Here is a 17,204-nt window from a genome sequence, read left to right as displayed (position 1 = left end):
TTTTTAAGTCTTGCCACAGATTCTCAATTGTATTTAGGTCTGGACTTTGGGCCATTCTAACACATGGATTTGCTTTGATCTAAACCATATGGCTTTACTCTGGCTTTATGTTTAGGGTTATTGTCCCTATGGACAGTGAACCTCCACCCCAGTCTCAAGTCATTGCCCTGTATTTGGCTCCATCCACCTCCCCATCAACTCTGAGCAGCTTCCCCCATTTTTTGCTGAAGAAAAGCATCCCCACAACATGATGCTGCCACCATCATGTTATACAGTGGGGATGGTGTTTTCAGGGTGATGTGCAGTGTTAGTTTTCTGCCACACATAGCGTTTTGCTTTTAGGCCAAAAAGTTTAATTTTGGTTTCATCTGACCAGAGCACCTTCTTCCACATGTTTGCTTCTTGCAAAATGCAAACAGGACTTCTAATGGCTTTCTTTCAACAATGGCTTTCTTCTTGCCACTATTCCATAAAGGCCAGATTTGTGGAGTACATGAATAATAGTTGTCCTGTGGACAGATTCTCCCATCTGAGTTGTGAATATCTGCAGCTCCTCCAGAGTTACCATGGGCGTCTTGGCTGCATCTCTGATTAATGCTCTCCTTGCCTGGACTGTAATTTTAGGTGGATGCCCATTTCTTGGTAGGTTTGCAGTTGTGCCATACTTTTTCCATTTTAAGATGATGGATTGAACAGTGCTCCGTGAGATGTTCAAAGCTTGGGTTATTTTTTTATAACCTAATTCTTCTTTAAACTTCTCCAAAACGTTACCCCTGATCTGTCTGGTGTGTTCCTTGGTCTTCATGATGCTGTTTGTTCACTAAGGTTCTCTAACAAATCTCTGAGGGCTTCACAGAACAGCTGTATTTATACTGAGATTAAATTAAACACAGTAGAATGCTATTGACTAATTAGATGACCTCTGAAGGCAATTGGTTCTGTTCGCTTTTAGTTAGGGGTATCAGATTAAAGGGGGCTGAATACAAATGCAGATATTTATTTGTAAAAAAAAATTGAAAACCATTCATCATTTTCCTTCCACTCGATCTCATATTTAAAGAGGTCCTGTCATTCTTTACATTCTTTGTAATAGGAATAAAAGTGACCCAAATTTTTTTTTTTTAAAAGACAGAGTGAAAATAAAAAATAAAAAGTAAAAAAAATAAGAAAAAATAAAATAATTTAAAGCTCCCTGTCCCGGTGATTTTGCGAACAGAAGCGAATGCATGTGAGGTATCACCACGATTGTTAGAGCAATAATTCTAGCACTAAACCTCTAACTCTAAACATGTAACCTGTAGATATTTTTAAATGTCGCCTATGGAGATTTTTAAGGGTAAAAGTTTGTCGCCATTCCACGAGCGGGTGCAATTTCGAAATGTGAGATGTTTGTTATCAATTTACTCGGCATAACATTATCTTTCACAATATGAAAAAAAAATTAGGCTAACTTTACTGCTGTCTTATTTCTTAAGTCAAAAAAATTCTTTCCCCAAAAAATGCGCTTGTAAGACCGCTGTCCGCTGTGCAAATGCGGTGTGACATAAAGTATTTCAACGATTGCCATTTTATTCACTAGGGTGTTTTATGTATATATATATATATATATATATATATATATATATATATATATATGTAATATATATAATATATATAATGTTTGGGGGTTCTAAGTAATTTTTTAGCAAAAAAAATTATTTTAACTTGTAAAAACAGAGTCTGAAAAATAGGCCTGGTCATTAAGTGGTTAAATATCATTTTAACTATAAGAAGAGAAAAATGGTGCAGCACACATTTACAGAAAATATATTACAAAACATACATAAGCAACAGTAAACTAAAAGGGTTTAAAAATGAATGCAATCAGTCTGGTTTTTGGTTTAGTGCAGAGTTTGGATCACTTGCTGAGTAAGGCCAATCTGGTCAGCAAGATGGTAGTTGCGATGGTAAAAACCAGAGCCAGAACTGCCAATTGCAACAGCTTCACTTGTCAATGGAGAGGGTGATTCAGAACTAACTCTACTCAACAAAACAGACACATCATTAATGCTAATTATACTGAATACATTTATATTTCCATAAAACAACAATCTGACATAATCTTGTCGCAATCTGACATCCAGCATATTTTTCATACAATGAAAATACTATTTCTTAGATACTGAATATAATATACCGTATATGAATATAATATACGGTAGCTCTTATGTATATTTTTCTTAAGAGGTCTTATTTGTCTTCTGGACCTTGTAAATTAGGGTTGTTTGGTGTCTAGCTGATTGGAAACTGCTTATCAATGAAAATGGTATTGAAAAAAAAAAACACAAATGTAATATATTGAAATTTACCAATCATTAGATGTGATGGTTACATTTGTTTTCTTTTTTAGGCTTGTTTCCCTCTGTTTTTACCTGGTGATATGGCCAGTAACACACTTCCTGTATTAGAGTGCCCCTACTCTGGATGAAGGAGAACAGGGGGCACCTTTGGAAAGCAACAATGTCAGTCTGGGGGAAGGGTAGTGTTATATGGACTAGTAGATTGAAATAGACATGTGCAGAGTAAAATATTTCGTTTCGGAATTTCGTTTTCGTCCAAAAACTTAATTTATTTAGTTACTCCCGAAATTCGTTTTTATTTATTTCGTTTTTCGTTCAAAAATTGCATTAGTCCGAAAATCCACATGAATTACGGTCGAATCTGTCTTTGAAGGCTTATGGTGTCTGTCGAATGTATAAAGAAGATTCGACGGAGCTAGTATATAGCATACTTTAGAACCCTATTAAAGTCTATGGGACTCCAACGTTCAAAATCTAAAGTGCTAATTTTAAAGGCTAATTTGCAAGTTACTGTCCTAAAAAGTGTTTGGGGACCCGGGTCCTGCCCCAGGGGACATGTATCAATGCAAAAAAAAGTTTTAAAAACTGAAGTTTTTTCGGGAGCAGTGATTTTAATAATGATTAAAGTGAAACAATAAAAGTGTAATATTCCTTTAAATTTCGTAGCTGGGGGGTGTCTATAGTATGCCTGTGAAGGGGCGCATGTTTCTGGTGCTTAGAACTGTCCCTGCACAAAGTGTCATTTATGCAGGAAAAAAAGTCCTTTAAAATCACTCGCAGCTATTATGAATTGTCGGCTCCGTAATACAGAGAACACTCATTGAAAGCCATTGATAAAAAAAAAAAAAAAAAAATTAAAAAAAAAGCGTGGGGGTCCCCCAAATTCAATTACCAGGCCCTTCAGGTCTGGTATGGATATTAAGGGGAACCCTGCCTCAAATTTAAGAAAAAATTTGACGTTGGGTTCCCCCTAAATATCCATAACCAGACCCTTCAGGTCTGGTATGGATATTAAGGGGATCCCCGCGTCAAATTTAAAAAAAATTGACGTGGGGTTCCCCCTAAAAATCCATACCAGACCCTTTATCCGAGCACGCAACCTGGCAGGCCGCAGGAAAAGAGGGGGGGACGAGAGAGCGGCCCCCCTCCCTCCTGAACCGTACCAGGCCACATGCCCTCAACATTGGGAGGATGCTTTGGGGGTCTGTGACCCCTCAAAGCACCTTGTCCCCATGTTGATGAGGACAAGGGCCTCATCCCCACAACCCTGGCCGGTGGTTGTGGAGGTCTGCGGGCGGGAAGCTTATCAGAATCTTGAAGCCCCCTTTAACAAGGGGACCCCCAGATCCCGGCCCCCCCCTGTTTGAAATGGTAAGGGGGTACAAAAGTACCCCTACCATTTCACAAAGAAAGTGTAAAAAATGGTTAAATAAAACAAACACACTTTTGAAAAATTCCTTTATTAAAAATAAAAAAATAAAAAAAAGATTCCAGCGGCGGTAATCCACTCTTGCTATCCAGCGTCGGACGGTCATCTCTCCAGCGATGGCTCATCTCATCCAGCGCAGCGAATACATCCTTCTTCTGTCTCCGTGGAGGAGACACTGCAGGCATTCCGGCGGCTGACGTTTCTTATATACGGAGGGCGGGGCCACCCGTCACTTTGACCCTGCCCCTTCTCTGATGCAAGGGGAAACCCGGGGTTCCCCGTGACGTATGGGTGACCCCGCCCCCCTCTGATGTAACGGAAACCTGCCTGTGTTACATCAGAGGGGTGCGGGGTCACCCATACGTCACAGGGAACCCCGGGTTTCCCCTTGCGTCAGAGGGGGGCGGGGTCAGGTGACGGGTGGCCCCGCCCTCCGTATATAAGAAACGTCAGCCGCCGGAATGCCTGCAGTGTCTCCTCCACGGAGACAGAAGAAGGATGGATTCGCTGCGCTGGATGAGATGAGCCATCGCTGGAGAGATGACCGTCCATCGCTGGATAGCAAGAGTGGATTACCGCCGCTGGAATCTTTTTTTTATTTTTTTATTTTTAATAAAGGAATTTTTCAAAAGTGTTTGTTTTATTTAACCATTTTTTACACTTTCTTTGTGAAATGGTAGGGGTACTTTTGTACCCCCTTACCATTTCAAACAGGGGGGGGGCCGGGATCTGGGGGTCCCCTTGTTAAAGCGGGCTTCCAGATTCTGATAAGCCCCCCGCCCGCAGACCTCCACAACCACCGGCCAGGGTTGTGGGGATGAGGCCCTTGTCCTCATCAACATGGGGACAAGGTGCTTTGAGGGGTCACAGACCCCCAAAGCATCCTCCTAATGTTGAGGGCATGTGGCCTGGTACGGTTCAGGAGGGAGGGGGGGCCGCGCTCTCGTCCCCCCCTCTTTTCCTGCGGCCTGCCAGGTTGCGTGCTCGGATAAAGGGTCTGGTATGGATTTTTAGGGGGAACCCCACGTCAATTTATTTTTAAATTTGACGCGGGGTTCCCCTTAATATCCATACCAGACCTGAAGGGTCTGGTTATGGATATTTAGGGGGAACCCCACGTCAAATTTTTTCTTAAATTTGAGGCAGGGTTCCCCTTAATATCCATACCAGACCTGAAGGGCCTGGTAATTGAATTTGGGGGACCCCCACGCTTTTTATTTATTTATTTATTTATTTTTTTATCAATGACTTTCAATGAGTGTTCTCTGTATTACGGAGCTGACAATTCATAATAGCTGCGAGTGATTTTAAAGGACTTTTTTTCCTGCATAAATGACACTTTGTGCAGGGACAGTTCTAAGCACGGGAAACATGCGCCCCTTCACAGGCATACTATAGACAACCCCCCCCCCCTACGAAATTTAAAGGAATATTACACTTTTATTGTTTCACTTTAATCATTATTAAAATCACTGCTCCCGAAAAAACGGCCGTTTTTAAAACTTTTTTTTGCATTGATACATGTCCCCTGGGGCAGGACCCGGTCCCCAAATACTTTTTAGGACAGTAACTTGCAGAATCTTTTCTCTCTGTCAAATCTTTTTTCTCTGTCGAATATTTTCTCTATATAATCTTGGACTAATAGAGGTAAGGTTAGGCACATTCGACCACAGGTTCTATAGACACAGATTGTTGTCAGAGTCATGTCGAATCTCCTATTCTATATCGAACTGTTGTAACAATGAAAACGAAAATAAAGCATTTATTTATGTCGGATCTTTAGTTTTTCGGATTTTGTGCTTTCGTTATCGTTTGTCAAAACGAAAACGAAAATAGCTGAAATTCGGACGAAAATGCATTCGGACGAAAACGAATGCACATGTCTAGATTGAAATACACTAACAAATCGAAGCCAAACTCAAGCTAATACTAATACTCAAGCTTTTACTTATAAGCAGTTATAGAAACAGTTTTTTACTTTTGGGATCAGGGTTTTACATAAATAAATAAAACTGATCACTGTGCACACTCCTGCCAATGTTAAATGGCTTGTCTCATCCCTGTAACCGATGCGTCTGCTAAAGAGCTTGTTGTTTTGAAAAACAACAGACTTACTGGCCAGATCACCGGGTGAAAATATAAGAAAAAAGTCTAAAAAAAGAAAACGAATGTAGCCATCAAATCTAAAAATTGGTAAGCTTTTTGTTTTTGGGTTTAATACCACTTTAAGGTAATCACTTTTTATGAAGAAATCTCCACTGAAGTAGGGCTTTGGCTATAAATTATAGCTAAGAGCATGAGATGTAAGAGAGGTATGGACTCCAGAGAAAGAGATATAATTTTGCCCCTGTTCAAATCATTAGTAAGACCTCACCTGGAATATGCAGTTCAGTTTTGGGCACCAGTTCTCAAAAAGGATATCGGGGAACTGGAGAAAGTGCAGAGAAGGGCAACCAAACTGATAAGAGGCATGGAGGAACTCAGCTATGAGGAGAGATTAGAGGAACTAAATTTATTCACTCTTGAGAAGAGGAGATTAAGGGGGGATATGATTAACATGTTCAAATATATTAGGGGTCCATATAGTGAACTTGGTGTTGAGTTGTTCTCTGTACGGTCAACCCAGAGGACACGGGGGCACTCTTTACGTCTAGAGGAAAAGAGATTTCAGCTTCAAGTACGGAAAGGTTTCTTCACAGTTAGAGCAGTGAAAATGTGGAATAGACTCCCACCAGAGGTGGTTCTGGCCAGTTCAGTAGATTGCTTTAAGAAAGGCTTGGATACTTTCCTGATGGTACATAATATAACTAGGTACTAACATAGGTAAAGTTGATCCAGGGAAAATCCGATCGCCTATTGGGGGATCAGGAAGGAATTTTTTTCCCCTGCTGTAGTAAATTGGAGCATGCTCTGCTGGGTTTTTTTTTCGCCTTCCTCTGGATCAATTGTGGGCATAAAATTGGGTATCTGGATTGTACGATTATTTTTTATTTTATTTATTTGTTTTTAAGGTTGAACTGGATGGACTTGTGTCTTTTTTCAACCTGGCTAACTATGTAACTATGTATGAAAATTCAGTAAAGATAAAAACCAGAATCACAGAAGTGCACTGCTCACTAGACTGTTTACAGCAGACCATTTACAACAGGGCCTTATTAGGAGTCTAGGAGTCGGCCAGTGGCAGTTTATGATACGTCTGCATATATTTAACTTTCCTTGCTTTTTGACATATGTGTCTTAAGCTGGACCATGTTTTATCAAATGTGTCACTTTTCACTAATGCCTGGCACAGACATGAGATTAAAATCTGACCATATTTGTTACCAGCTTGTATATTCTAAGAAAAAAACAAGACAGTGTTTAATTCTACTGCTCTTATTCTCTCCTCATAGTTTGGGGTACATCAGACCTCACTATCATCACGGTGGGGTGGGGGAAATCAAAACTTTGAGTGAGTGGGAGCATAACAAATTCTGGTTATAATAATAATTTGTATTTTTTTCTTACAACTTTTTTAAAACAACGATCTTACATAAATTATGATGCAGTGCTGATTTATCATTGTTACATATATGAAAAAAATTTCAAACGAAATTCCATACTACTCGAGATATTGCAAGAATATCTGTAATCTAGATTGCCGAGCTCAATCTGTTTCTGTTCCAGAAATATTGCAAGCACCCTTTTCCTTATATTTTTGGTTTACAAACTTGGCTCAAAAGGAAGGTTACATTTTAGGGATTACTAGCAACAGTATGTATAAAAGTTCAGACAACTTAGTAACACTCACTGCCCTTGTCCCAGTAATGCCATGTACACACAACTGGACTTTCTGGCAGAAAAGGTCAGACGGTCTTCCAGACGGAGTTCTTACCGAACGGACTTGCCCACACACCAAAGGACCAAAGTCCGTTCGTTTTGAATGTGATGGCGTACGACGGGACTAGAAAAGGAAGTTCAATAGCCAGTAGCCAATAGCAGCCCTTGCGTCGTATTTAGCCCGTCGGACCAGCATACAGACGTACAGTTTTCCCGATAGAAACTGATTCTGTTGAACAGATTTGGAACATGTTCTATTTCTAGGTCCATCAGAATTTTGAATAAAGTCAGAGGAAGCCCACACACAATCGTAATATATGACGGAATGATTCCGTCTGACTTTTTCTGCTAGAAAGTCCGGTCGTGTGTAGGCGGCATAACACATACTGGAAGTTGAAGTTTTTGTAGATGGGACATGTGTGCACCATGCTACTCTGCACACAGCCCATTGCAGGATTAAGAAAGAAAGGCAGGTTTTTAATGATGAATATGTAAAGCCACTTTAGTTAATAATAAATATTTTTTTCCTAATGCCAGTTAGCTGGCGGTGGGGGGGGGGGGGAGGTGTGTGTGTGTGTGTGCATGTGTGATGGGGGGAATAAGAGGAGCCAATAGGTCAGTGTTATTCTTCCAATTTACCTGACAACAAATAAGTTGCAGAATTTAGTATTTGTTCTATGCTTAACACATTAAAGCGGTGCTTTTACCTTAATGCATCCCCCTGCCCCCACCAAAAAAAAGTGATCATTTTAATATATCCTACTATTTATTCCCATCAAAAGAGCTTGAATTAAACTTTGATACTTTTATAAGTTTTGGACTTGAAGTCAGAGTTCAGGAGTGATAAAGTGTAGTTTACCTTTTATTACACTGAATTTCAATAATTACCTCTTTTAACCTCTATGGAAACATTATGTTTTTTAAAAAATGGCAAGATGGCTTCTAAGTTGACCTTTAAAACTATCAGTACTTGTTGACCATGGCAAACGTCCACTATAATGAGGCTTTCCACATATTAAAAATGTTGCCAAAAGTTAATCCCATTCTAAAAATTAACCAGAACATATAACTATTTATCCCAAATGATTGTATAACGCCTCTGTTCTAGGCTACATTTACTTTTTCTAAATGCACAATTGAGTTACTTTTATTCTTGCTCTTTGTAATCCTAAATTAGTAGAGTAGCATTTAAGGCTATTTTCGCACTGGGGTCATGCCGCATTAGTGGTAAAGCGCCGCTATACCGTCTTTTAGCTGCGCTTTTTGGCCGCTAGCGGAGCGCTCGTAGCCTCCCTGGCGGTATTCCCGAGTCTGGCTTGGGGTGAGATTTAAGTACCATAAGCGATATTCCGGAGTCAAACTCGAGATCCCATCGCAGGATCCATGTAACGGTTTACTTATCTTGTCCCCTGGATCCTGCGATGTCTTCCCGCTGTGATCAGTGAGCCGCCGTGTCTCGCTTGATCTGTCACAGTGCCGAGCTCTGTTCCCTGCAAGCATTACGACGCACGGGGACGGAGTTCGGAGCCAAATTCAAAAAGTAAAAAACACGGTACAGATACAGTATACTGTAATCTTACAGATTACAGTAATGTATCCAATAATTACACATCCCCTTTGTCCCTAGTGGCTTGTCCAGTGTCCTGCATGCAGTTTTATATTATAAATACTGTTCTTTATGCCAGGAAACTGGAGATTGTCCATAGCAACCAAAAAATGTCAGTTTACATCAAAAGTGATTTTAGACCAGCTAGAAAACAGGGATAGTAAATTAGAATTACTTGCAGAACTGAGCGATAGTAATTTGTGGGGAAATTCGTCATCAAACACTAAAAGTAATGACAGCGACAATTCTGCAACTCAGCACATTTCAGTGTTTTTGATTTGATTACATTATTGAATAATTTTTATTATTATTATATTATTATTTGTTATAATTATTTATACTTATTTATTAAATTATATTATATTATAATTTATGATTTCGTATTTCAAATTTTATCACACCCGGGATGTCTATTAGACTCTTGTTTGGATGGATTTAAGTGAATTATTTCTAAGAATTACAGGCCTACAATATAAAATGCCAAATTTTCATGCAAAATAATGGTACCGCTTTCAGCACCTAAAATCTGAAATAATCATACCGCCAGGGAGGTTAACCCCTAGCGGCTGAAGAAAGGGTTAAAACCGCCTATGTTGGTCCGCTTTAACTGACATATTTGCGGTTAAATTTGTGATTTGTTTGATAAATGTCTCCTTATAGTGTGGTATGGTACAACAACCAAAGCACACTTGCAGCATACATACAGGCTTGGGGAGCTGGAATTTAGAGACCACACCTCTTACTCAGACATTTTCATTTGCAGGAACTGTCATAGCAAACAGTACATTTAATATCCTATATAGCAAGTCTTCAGGGCCGTCTTTAAGGCAGGGCAAAAGGGGCAGCTGCCCTGGGCCCTGTCATTGTTGTGGGGCCCAAAGCAGCTGCCTCATACTTGCCAACTATCCCAGTTTACATTCCCTTGTCCCTTGAGGTTTTAGTCCTGTGATGTGTCCCAATATCTCTGTGTGAAGTGCTGGTACTAATGCTGCCCAGCTCTGACCTATTGTTGTGTACAGATGACTCACCTGTAGGCCCTGTGTTTACATGTAAATTACCGGCATTCATATGTAAATAGCAGTGACATGCATATGCAAATAGCTGAGGCCAATGGCATTGATATGTAAATAAGGCAGCATTCATAGGTATATCATGCCCCCCTGCAGTGAGGAGATGATGTGCTGTAACCTTTAGCAACCAGTGAGCAGTATTACTGCACAGTAATCTCTAGCAGCCAATCAACAAGCAGAAATCATGTGCTTTAACCTCTAGCAACTAATCAGTGAGCCTTAAGGAGTGATGTAACCTCTAGCAACCAGTCAGTAAGCAGTAATGATATGCTGTAACCTCTGGCAACCAATCACATTTGCTGAATGATCTGATACAGTAAACTGATTTTAAGTCTAGCTGCTATTTATTGTATGTCTCAGAGAAGGTGGAGAGCAAAATTGAATGGGGGAGGGGGGCCCTAAGAACATTTTTGCCCAAGGCCCAATCAATATTAAAGACGGCCCTGCAAGTCTTTATATATATATATATATATATATATATATATATATATATATATATCAGTATATATATTCCTAATGTGTAGTATTTTTACATGTGTGTATGTTTTGTATCTAACTGTGCCAAAACTGAACTAGTCTGACTTTTTCAGGTTATAAAAGTTTGGACTCCGTGCCTCAGTTATTTTCTGACTACATGGCAGGCAAATTTGACCTGGATGGTTTAGTGACCCATACTTTGCCTTTTACCCAAATAAATGAAGGGTTTGAACTTCTGAGAGCTGGAAAAAGGTTGGTATTACTAATAATAAATGCAATTATTTTTTAATGTGCTGTCTGTTTAGGGTGTAGCATCCATTGGCATATAAAATAATGCATACTGAGAATTGTACTCATCATTCAAAAGAAGAAATGTGGTAGTATACATTGTCCAAACATACTGAACTGGGAAGAATACTCCCAGCATATGAAACAATAGAATTGGTACGTTACATTATCCTTGAATACAGAATAAGAACAGATACTGAAAATTACACTTTTTTACAAAACAAGAGAAACAGTGCTATGTGAGGTTAATGTATTTGGAATTAGAACAGATATTGAAAATCATACTCAACATACAGAACAAGAGAAGTGGCGATATACATGCAAACCACTGACTATAAAATGAATCATCTAAATATGAGATTAACACCCATGTACTCAAACAAACTTCAGAGCCATATGTAGAAATACATTCACAGTAGACAATACATTCATTTATTCATTTTAACATTGCCAACAAATATTTATTTGTGCCAATTTATTTACAACATATTAGGAAAGTACCTAGGTGCACCAACACTTCCATCCTGTAGTCTATCAGTCTCTAGATTCCTCCTTCCATGTTTACCAATTTCTTTCAGTTTGCTATACTGCTGCTACATGATTGAAAAATTCTCAGGAGAGGTCTGACTCACAACCCACCCTGCCACCATAAAGTCTTTATCTAGCTCTTTGGCAGCAGCACTGGTATTTACTACCAGGCACCATGTGGACAAAGTCATCCAATAGGATCCTGGCCATGGTTCCAATGGTTCTCAATTTCCATCCTAATTCTGCTGTATGAGCCTGTTTAGCCATGTTCAGGATGGAAGTATGAGGCTTTGGTAAAGAGGCTAGCAAATTTTGGGTGCCTTTGCTCCAATATAAGCATATCCACTTGGACCATTTACATCTTTACTACCTGTATAGTCCTTTTTTATTTAAAGAGGTTCTTGAGTCTGCCAAAATCATTTTTTTAAGTCAGTGTCTCTATCTCAGGAGGCTGGGGGGTTGATGGGACTGGGACTTTGCGTGGAATTGCCTAGAGATGATTCCAGCAGAAATGGGAGCCTGACAAAACTAGATACCTGTCTGTTCCCCAAGCCCCCACCCTCCCAGATAAAAAGTTTACAAAATGATAGAGGACAGTATGAGGAGGACATAAATCGGGAATTCCCTTTTGGGTAAAATTTTGCTTTAAAGTAACTGGCAAGAAAGGTGAAGATGAAGGGAATGCATGATGGCTTAAGTGGCAATAGTAGAAAGCACATGCTAGTAGAAATACGATTCTTATTTCCCCATCTGGCCTAACTGTATTTTTTTTTGTAAAACAACACTGAATAAGACTACCACACTCACTAGCTCTTTCAAGCTATAATATGAGTAGTAAAAATAATAATGGGGCAGGAGTGAGATTACCATGCATCACACTATCCACATGGTGACTTTACAGTGGATTCCTCTTTAAATTAGATTTACTTATAGATGTCAAATGGCATATTCATTCATCTGACTAGAACTCATGATAATATGGCCTGCTTTCCAATATATAAAACCAGATTATATAGCATCATATACCACCTTGAATTATATCTAATAGATACGAAAGTAAAAGTTTGGATCATATATATGAATATACAGTATAAGAACATTGATATATATATATATATATATATATATATATATATATATATATATATATATATATATAAATAAAAGTAGCAATTCATTCTACTAAAGTGTAAATTTTTCTGTGTTTTCACATGAAAAGATATAATATAATATTTACAAAAATGTGAGGGGTGTACTCACTTTTGTGAGATACTATATATATATATATATATATATATATATATATATTTTTTTTTTTATTATTTATTATTATTATTATTATTATTATACACTTTTCTAACTTATTTTTCTTCTTTTTTAAGCATTCGCACAGTCTTGTTATTCTAAATTGAAGACTTTTTCCGGAGAACTGTTCTTTCAAATGCTTACACTTGTTTCGCACATATGAAAGAGACAATATTTGCTTTAATGTAATCTGATTTTGCTGATTTGTTCAATGTAGTTACTTTGACACAACCCAAAATAAAAGGCTTTTAAAAAGGGTTTCAAAATTTTGTTTGCCAAAAATTTTCACAAAACAAAAATGTGCAAGACAGTGATTAATAATACTTGGAGTGCCTTTGGATAAGAAAAAATTAAGTTTCAAGCCAGAAAAAGGTATGTTATATACTGTATACATTAGTTAGTCTGGTTGAAAAAAGACACAAGGCCATCTAGTTCAATCAATAAAGGCATCAATTAGAAAATTTTGCTTCCAACATTACTTATTTTCCGATCAGTCTTTCCTTGGCCAACTGCCTATTATTTAAGTCCATCCCATATGAGACTTATCCACACTATAGTTGTAACTATACTTTGGCTAATAGAAAGTCCTCTTCAGTCCCTACCACACAACTGATAAAGAGAATAAATACAATAAGCCTCATGGAAAAATATTTCATACACAGCATAATTCTACACAATTCTATGATAAAAAATAGGATTATTGGTTTAAACATTCTGAAATTCTATTTCAACAGTTAGATAATTAAGCTAACATATACGAAAAACAATGTTCTTCTTTTTTTTGCCATAATGACAACTATCTGGCTTTAATTTTCCTTAGCATATTGCTTTAATGAAAAAATGAAGGTTGGTCAATTTATATGGATAAACTTGCTGTATTACTTTATAAATGTTATGTATCTCAAAAAAAAAAGAAATGTATTTTTGTTGTATAATGAAAAATTAGCCCTAATTTGCAGAAGGCCCCGTTAGAGTAAAACACCTTATTTTGAAAATATAATAAAACCTTAGTTTGAGAGTAACTTGGTTTGAGAGTGTTTTGCAAGACAAGCAACAAATTTAACTACATTTTGACTTGATATATAAGCAATGTCTTGATATACAAGTAGTGTCATGTCACAACTGAGTATAAAAGAGAATAGCGGCACCTCTAAGTGTAGCAATTTGGTTACATTTAATGAAGGTACAGTCTAGGCCATGATTTGTAGAAAACAGGCACAATAATGGTACAGGTGTGTGCTGGGTTCATACTAGAGCCAGGCTTAGAGTTCAGGGTTCTGTCCTCCGAAGAGACAGTGCGTGTTACAAGAAAGAAGGGAGGTGCAGATAGAGGCCCAAGCCTGAGAGTGAGACAGAGCAGCAGGGAGCTGCAAGGAAAGACGCAGAGCTAACAGGGGGACAGCGTTTGTGCACAATCACTGGTATGTGTGTTAGATGATCTGGATTACGAAGGCACAAGGCCTGAGATGTAGAGCTGCAAAAAGAGCCTGGAGGCTGAATACTGGTTTTTTTTTTTTTCATTTTGATGCTGGAAATCCCCTGCAAGGAAAGCTATTCGTTTGTGAACTTTCTTTCTGTTTTAAATAAAAGCGGGCAGAAAAAGCTCTAAAATGCACATCTGGAGTGGACTGGACTCACTGTTATGCACTACCATTGAGTTAAACAATCCCCAATATTCCAATATATATATATATACTGTTATGTTGTGGCAGGGCGAGGCCATGCGGTGTTCTAAATTGGTTGTCTAGGCCAGGATTTGCAGAAAACAGGCACCTTAATGGTGCAATTGTGTGCTGGGTTCGCATTAGAGCCAGGCTTAAAGTTCGGAGCTGCACCCTCCCGGGAGACAGTGTGTGTTACAAGGGAGAGGTGCATGTTTGCACCATGCTTTCCAGGACAGGACAGACAGAGGCCAGAGTCTGAGAGTGAGACATAGTAGCAGGGAGCTGCAAAGAAGGACACAGGGGCACAATATTTGTGCAGGAGCATTGGGAAGTTTGTTAGATGGTCTGGATTACCAAGGCACGAGGCCTGAGCTGTAGAGATGTAATGAGATCCAGGAGGCTGAATACTGTTTTATTAGTTTTGATGCTCGGAATCCCCTGCATGGGAAGCTATTCGTTTGTAAACTTTCTTTCTGTGGGTAGAAAAAGCCATAAAAAGAACACCTGGAGTGGACTTGACTCACGTTTATGTACTACCATTAAATGAAGCAGCCCCCAATTTTCCAATATACAGTATTTATGCACCGCTTTACAGGCAGACTAAGGAGACCCCACCAGGCACAATATTTAAAGGAATATTTCATTTTTATTGTTTCACTTTAAGCATCATTAAAATCACTGCTCCTAAAAAAACACTAGTTTTAAAAACTTTTTTTGCATTGATACATGTCCCCTAGGGCAGTACCCGGGTCCCCATACACTTTTTATGGCATTAATTTGCATATAAGCCTTTAAAATGAGGACTTTTGATTTTTCATGTTCGTGTCCCATAGACTTTAATAGGGTTTGCATGTTCAATACTAGTCAGCCAAATCCTGGTTAAACAGCCAAGACTAGGTTGATATAGTTCTTAAAACAGTCAAATGACAAGTGAATGATACCAATGTATACAGTAACAAACAGTAAAAAATGAATTCCTTAAGAAAGCTATTGGTTGCTATAGGGAGTACTTCTGCTTAAAGCTGGAGTCCGCTGGGAGTCCGCCGTTTTTTTTTTTTAAAAGCCAGCAGCTACAAATACTGCAGCTGCTGACTTTTAAAATAGTGACACTTACCCGCCCAGTGCGCCCGCGATGTCAGCACCCGAAGCCGATCTCTCGATCGTCTCTCGGGTGCTGCTGCCGCCATCTTGGGTATGGGAATCAGGAAGTGGAGCCTTTCGGCTTCATTTCCCGTTTCCCTACTGCGCATGGTAACTGGATGTTTGGGTAAGTGTCCTCTGACCAATCTTAAGAACGTCTTGAGCCTGCAAGATAGCTTCCTCCTGCCAGGAAGCATAGATGGTATATATTCAGAGAAATTATAAAGGAATCGAACATCGTGTAATCCTGTTTATTTAAAATAGATAAAAACTAAAAAGCCAAATGGCTTTCTTACATATGTAGTGAATTTGCCCGGCACAGAGGGTGTGAGCATGTCTGGTGGTCGAATGTCTCCTCGCGGCTCTCACCCATACTGGTTGTAATATTAATTTGGCTGTATGCTATCCACACAGCCACATTTGCTGTGCTCATATAAGCACCCATTTCCATCTTAATGATATAATACTTTAGCTTACCTTCCAACCCACTCATCCCAATGACCAGACATGACCCGCATTCCTACATCCTCATTTCAGCCTGACTGCTCCTCAGCTTGGCCCCCCTGGTTCCCCATTAAAGAGACATCACCAGCATTCCTACATTCTCCAAATGGTCAGCATGTGTCCCCTCTCTCACCTCGACCAATCTTTTATTTACTTTTCCACTGGAAGCCACTCCCTGGAGGGTTTGCCTCCAACAGCTGAACACCTCCCACAAAGGTCGTGACCTCACAGCAGTAACACAGGATGTGAATGCCCATATAAGGACAATACAATGCAATACAATTCAGAAGAAAGTACCAACCACAGACATGTATACATTCAAATAGTCAGTGACGCAAACTGACCAAATGCTTTCAATGATGGAAATCATACAAAACCAATGAACGATGACTACAATTCCATTGATAGAAATCCTTTTTTTTTTTTTTTTTTGCAAATCTGTTTATTGGAATTTAAACAGTGAACAAGCAACCAAAAGCAAAACAAACCAAACAAAAACAAAAACACATACATTGGTCACGATTAGTGTTACAGGCGTGACGTGTATAGAGTTGCAATATAAGACAGTGCGTTACATACAAAACATGTTGGAGAATTCAAGGCATCACACCGGCCATAAAGAGCCGTCTCCATGTGCAGTAGGACGACTCGGAACTAAACCATGCTACTCAAATATACAACATTTCCACTAGTGCATATTCCTATTTATCAACAAACGATAATGCGTTAAGTAGGCTGTGGGTCTGAGGCCGTGGAGGCATCCGCCAGCCAGCTGGACCAGACCTTGTTATATTTTTGCGGGCAACCCCTATTAGCATAGCAGTCTTTGTAGAGAGGCAGGCTATCGTTCACCAATTTTTTCCACAGGGAGAGAGGAGGAGTGGGCTTACGCCAGCTGAGTGCAATGGCCTTGCGGGCATAGAAGAGAAGTAGCCCAGCTAGGGTGCGCTGCGCCACAGTGGGAATTAGATGGTCTAGCAGGCCCAGCATGCAAGTTTCTATAGAGAGTTGGAGCGATATGGAGGTGACCTGTGT

The 17,204-nt window shown here is 39.2% G+C and overlaps 1 protein-coding gene across 2 annotated transcripts in view; it reads left to right on the top strand.

Annotated features, from left to right (window-relative positions):
• The window catches only part of LOC143974850 (alcohol dehydrogenase 1-like), a 60,654-nt gene extending 47,535 nt beyond the window's left edge, over positions 1-13,119 (top strand). For both annotated transcript variants that reach the window (XM_077476610.1, XM_077476609.1), the window contains exons 8-9: positions 10,854-10,992; positions 12,939-13,119. In XM_077476610.1, the coding sequence (XP_077332736.1) occupies positions 10,854-10,992; positions 12,939-12,963 (164 nt within the window). In that variant the 3' untranslated portion in view covers positions 12,964-13,119. The remainder of the gene's footprint in view (positions 1-10,853; positions 10,993-12,938) is intronic.
• The last annotated feature ends 4,085 nt before the right edge of the window (positions 13,120-17,204 follow it).

The sequence above is a fragment of the Lithobates pipiens genome, unplaced genomic scaffold (genome assembly GCF_037356315.1).
Source record: "Lithobates pipiens isolate NorthernLeopardFrog02 unplaced genomic scaffold, aLitPip1_a1.2 Scaffold_13, whole genome shotgun sequence".
NCBI lineage: Eukaryota > Metazoa > Chordata > Amphibia > Anura > Ranidae > Lithobates > Lithobates pipiens.
Note: the sequence above shows the minus strand (reverse complement) of the source record. Positions and strands in the feature narration are given on the sequence as shown.